At 47.4% G+C, this 5,225-nt stretch overlaps 1 protein-coding gene across 1 annotated transcript in view; it reads right to left on the reverse strand.

The window, feature by feature from the left end:
* The window catches only part of Pdzrn4 (PDZ domain containing ring finger 4), a 346,079-nt gene extending 342,895 nt beyond the window's left edge, over window positions 1-3,184 (reverse strand). Inside the window, 4 exon segments of the mRNA XM_028752173.1 lie at window positions 228-314; window positions 2,595-2,856; window positions 2,858-3,144; window positions 3,146-3,184. Of these exon segments, the coding sequence (XP_028608006.1) occupies window positions 228-314; window positions 2,595-2,856; window positions 2,858-3,144; window positions 3,146-3,184 (675 nt within the window).
* Window positions 3,185-5,225: the final 2,041 nt, after the last annotated feature.

Genomic DNA, 5,225 nt, shown 5'->3' on the forward strand with positions numbered 1-5,225 from the left:
AGGAGGAGGAGGAGGAGGGGGAGGAGGAGGAAGAGGAAGAGGAGGAGGAGGAAGAGGAGGAGGAGGAAGAGGAGGAGGAAAAGGAGGAGGAGGAGGAGGAGGAGGAGGAGGAGGAGGAGAAGCAGCTGGTTTTGGGGCCCTAACATCCTTTTGAGGATCACACTGCTTGTTTATCTGAGTCCAGAATCCATTTCATATACATAATAACACTTTAACAAAGGAGTCACCTGATCTGGGCGGCCGCCTATTATGTTGAATCCCAAAGTATCATCTTCTCTTCTCAACACAACAGTGAATGGCTTCTGTTCTCCATCCTAAGTGAAAAGGGGGAGAACTGGATAAGTACGAAAAAATTAAAAATAAAAAAAAAACAATAACCACGACAGTGACACTATACTGTTGATAGAGAAGAATCTTAAGGATGCTTGGCTCAGTAAATTTCTCCTGAAACATACTTTAAAGCCCGTATTTGAAGGAAACTGCTGTGCATATGAGCAGAAGGGGTTTTCCAAATAACTACAGGGATTTGCATTTCACACAGGGAATATCCCACTCTCGACTACACCTTAACTGCAAACAGATGTCTGGGCTTCATCAGGCAGGGTTTTTTTTTTATTTTTAAACTTTGTATGACAGAAAAGTAAAACAAATTGTCAGTGGATCTTAAAAACATTTTTATGTAAATTTTCACTGTAGAAAGCGTTAAAAGAGTTTGAAAAAATTCTGAGCTATTTATAAAGTCCCTTCAGCAGCAACATTCGGGTTGGCCCTGTAACTCAGGGGCTACTGGAAGGCAGCCATCTTGATTTTAAATAGCCTCTCTATTTGGTTTGTCATAATTCTCACAGAGTAAAAATAAAAGGAGTTTGCTTGGTAAAGTAGTATGTGTTTCTTTCCCGGGGATAAAAACAGTAATATTCAAACAAATATAAATTATATCAGCCACCTGTTTGTTAGCAAAGACTACTTTAAATAGGCACTGAAGTAGCTGGACAAGATGCTCTGTAGTCACCATTAGAGACCTTGTTAACTGCTCTGAGGGACTGTAATACCTGGAGTTACGTCTGTTGTATGTATTGAAAACCCACTGCTACCATGCTCCCCCTCGCCTCGCCCCACCCCTCAAGAGCTCTCCCAGAGCCCACAGCAGCCCCTAGAGGCAGCAGAAAGCACAAACTCGCCAGCAGCATTTGAAAAGCAATGCACAGAACAGGGGTTCTCAACCTGTGGGTCGCAACCCCTTTGCAGGATTGGATATCAGATATTTACATTATGATTCATAACAGTGGCAAAATTACAGTTGTGAAATAGCAGCAAAATGGTTTTATGGTTGTGGGACACCACCGCATGAGGAACTGCATTAACGGGTTGGAGCAAAGAGAGTCCCTGGTATAGACCCACAGCTTGACGGGATGCTGAACTGCTTTAGCGCATAATTCTAATTGTTACTCGTTTCCACCAAGGTTGAACCCTGGACTGGCAGTGCACTATCACATGTGTGTGCTTTTCTCTAGATCATCCATCGGAATGAAGATTATCCCATACCCAAGCCGACCAGGGAACTCGTGTAGCCTCTAGTCTTTTTAATTTGTATTCTCTCCGTTAACTAACTGCACACGGTGCTCTGTTATGCAACGGCATTTTTACCCAAGTATGCTCCGTGTGTTGGACACACTGGTCTTCTTACAATCAGAACAGCTTCTCTTACTTCGACTGTATTTTTTAGACTAGGGGTAGGAAGGTTAAAACAGAGGGCCAGGGTTGAAGAAAGATCTAAGCCACCAGTCCCGAATGGAAATCCTCTCTTGCTCCTCCCCAGGGGTGTAGAAGAAATGAAAACAGCTCCTGAATAGCGGGTGCAAGTTCTGTTAAATCCTGCTTGCTCTGCCAGTTACCGTTCAAGTCAAACACTAACTGAAGCCAGCTAAAGCTGATAAACAAGTCTCTTTACCCAGGCGGCAGCTTGCAGCTCAGGGCTAGCTGCTTTCATGAAGTAGGGAAGACAGCCACTTCTGCCTGGCGTTCAAGGAGCCAGTGTGACCTCAGACCTTTGTTCTTGTCCTGGGACAGGTCCCCAGGTCATAACAGGCACACTGATCACCGATAAGGACACGAGGTCAGGAGGGAGGACTCAACAGGGAAGGTCAGGGATGTAAAGAATCTCTGCCACCACCATCCCTGGAGGTCCCCCGAACTGAGGAAAGGGTAATTAAATGATAGGTATACTCTGAGAAAATAAAGTCTCTCACAGCCAATTACCCGGCTTACTTATGGAATTTGCTTCAGTCACAGGCCAAGGATGCGAAAGATAGGCAGCGAATGTGGGCAGGGGAGTGGAAGACGAGAACAGAGTGTGGATGAGTAAAGAGTTTTCTCAATGTCTCCTCCAGGAGAAGTTGAGTTTGACTCCCTTAATCCTAAGCGATGTTTCTGGGGCAGCGATGCAGATGAGGCTGGCAGAGCATAATCAGAGAGAGACGTTTCATCCAGCTCTGGAAAAAGGGATGGCACCTCCAGAAAGAATCCTCAACAATCGGAAAGATGCTCCCCTTGCCAAGCCAACCGTGCTTAGGGGTTCATTCCACTAGGCTTACCTGGCCGCGGCCTCCCCGGTCCCCGACGAAGTTGCGCGGGTGCGCCATGTACCGAGCCAACTTCTCCTGATACCTGCACTTCAACAAGCCGACCTGCGCCCTCTGCGCCTCCCCTTGCCGCCTGCAGGCGATCACCGGAGGCCGATTCCCAGGACCGGGTGGCCCCTGACGCGTGTCCCCACTTCAGCAGGTCTTGGTCGCCGGGTGCCTTTTCTTCCCGCCGCCTCCGCAGCCGCCTGGGCAGTGGCCGTCAACAGCCGCTGGCAGGGCCGAAGGCGCAGCGCTGGACGCGCGCAGCCAGCTCCCGCAGCCGCCCCGTGTGGCCGCAGCCCCGTCCGCTGTGGTCGCACTGCACGCGCAGTTGCTGGACCAGGTTGCGCAGCGGCAGCACCCGGTACAGCTCGCCCAGCGCCAGCGGCTGGCACTGCAGTGGGCACCGGCGTCTCCGCGCCGCCCAGGGCAGCAGGCTGCTGGCGCAGAAGACGTGCCCGCAAGGCGTGCACGCGGGCTCCCCCAGCACCTGGCCACACAACTGGCACTGAAAAGCGGGGGTCCACGGCCTCCGCGAGAGGCTCCAAAGCGAAGCCCATGGTAGTGGTGGGAGGGAGGAGAGCCAAAAGGGGTGTCCCCGCTTCTTCAGATCACCCCCAAGCTGCGCCAGGGGCAGTGGTCTCACCGCCTCTGAGCTCTTTGGGGGAGGTTTGCGTGTGAGCTCAGAATAAGTTTGGCTTGGAGTTTGGCTAGGTCCTGACTTCTCTGTATTGACACTCATGGAAGCCACCTGAGTGAATGCTTCCCTATTAACCCCTTCTCTGTGGCTTTGTAATGCAAAGTCTTTCAAGTCTATCCTTGAGAATGAGGCCAGTTTACAGTGGTCCTTGGGTCAGCTTTATTCTTTCTCTTGAGTCTAGAACTTAAGTTTCCCAGGGAGCTCTCTGTCTGGGTAGATCCGGCCATAGGCAAAGCATTGTTACTGAAAATGTTGAAATCTACCAGGGTGGAACCGTCCAAGGATCAGGATCGTGTATCAAGCAGATCCTTGGTTTAAAAAATAGTTTAAAATAAATACCCTTTTGTTTTCAAGGGAGCTAGCTAAAAAACAAACCATAAACTAAGAACTCTGATCCTAAAGCTTCAGCTTTGAAAATTAAAAAAAAAAAATATCATGTAGGAAATCCACAGAGCCAGGCTTCTCAAATCAAGATACAGAAATCAGGTGAATGTAAAAAAGGCCTGTGATCTCTGAACCTGCAGTGAGGGCTGGGAAAAGGCCAGTTGCCTGCCTCAGGCACCTTATTCTTGGTGTGGGGGAGTGGAGTGAGCGGCCGCCCCGCCAGGTGAAGAGACTAAGATTTCATTAACTGCAGCTTGCCTCTGAGTTCAGATAGCTGTTGTCACGCTTTCAGAAGCATTTCACTACATGGAAAGGGGCATGGAGTATGTGTGGCCTTTTGAGCATCTGGAAGAAAAAGAAAAGTTGATAATCGTGAACAAAACCAGTGGGATCACAATCACCAGACTCTGGCGATGCCTCTCTTCAACAGAAAAGAATCATTCCAAACTCCTCCCTTCTAGTTCGACTTTAGGTATGTAGCCTGCCAGACTTGCCTGAAAACATATACTAGAGGACCTTCCAGGCCCGTTGACCATGTTTTCATCGCCTTCTCCTGAAACTGAAGAATGCAAAGAGTCCATAACACGGTAACACCGGGATATATGCACATGGCTTATGGCCATTACCTAGAAACCATTCGAGACGGTTGGGATGAGGATTCTTAAATTAGTCACCCTCATTGCCAGTTGGGTGCAGCTTCTGAAAGGCTGTGGAGAGCATCAGTGCAAATGGATCCTGACTTTGTGATAATAATAGCATACAGCTTCCAGCCAGAACCTTCTGAGCTGTCAATGGCCAAGGAAAGCCTGGAGTGATGGTTCAGATATTTTAAATACTCTTTTTTTTTTCAAAATAAGATGCTATATTGTATGCATTCTATACATCTGTGTACTCTTTATATTTTTTTAAAACCTATTTTATTTAGGGTTCTTAAACACTTCAACCTCCTTTCTAGCCTACTGACCAGAGGTAGGCGAGAAAAAAGGTTAAAAAGAAAAGAGGATTGTGGACCTATTTAGAAGTAGTTCCTTGAGGTGATTCCTCTCTTTGTTGTCAGGATACCAGCAGTCCAGTTCAATAGCAAACGCCTAACATGAATCAGAAACTGTGGCATGATCCAGCAGAAACAACAAGGCTCTGCAAAATCTGCATGAGTCAGCCGAAACAGATGGAATCAGCCAGAACACCATGAGAAGTTCTTTTCCATATTTCTCTCTATGAAGTGAAGACCAGAAGAGACCAGTGAAAAGCAGTGAAGACCAGCAAAGCATTTCATGGCACAGCACAGCAGTAGTCTTTCTAAACATCGTACCCCCTCTTAAATGTCTGTTTTCAGCAAAAGACCACATGCCCTCTCACAAGGCAGCTTCCAGAAAAACATCACATGACACAATTGAGTTTTTAAAGAAATCAAAAATTTCCACTTCAGAGCTACAGCATAAATTTTATTTGCTGATATAATTCAGAGTTTCTGTCCATTTAGTCTTATCTTTCTACAAACAGGAAGGAAATTCCCA

The sequence above is a fragment of the Grammomys surdaster genome, unplaced genomic scaffold, assembly GCF_004785775.1.
Source record: "Grammomys surdaster isolate TR1022 unplaced genomic scaffold, NIH_TR_1.0 125878, whole genome shotgun sequence".
Classification (NCBI taxonomy): Eukaryota; Metazoa; Chordata; class Mammalia; order Rodentia; family Muridae; genus Grammomys; species Grammomys surdaster.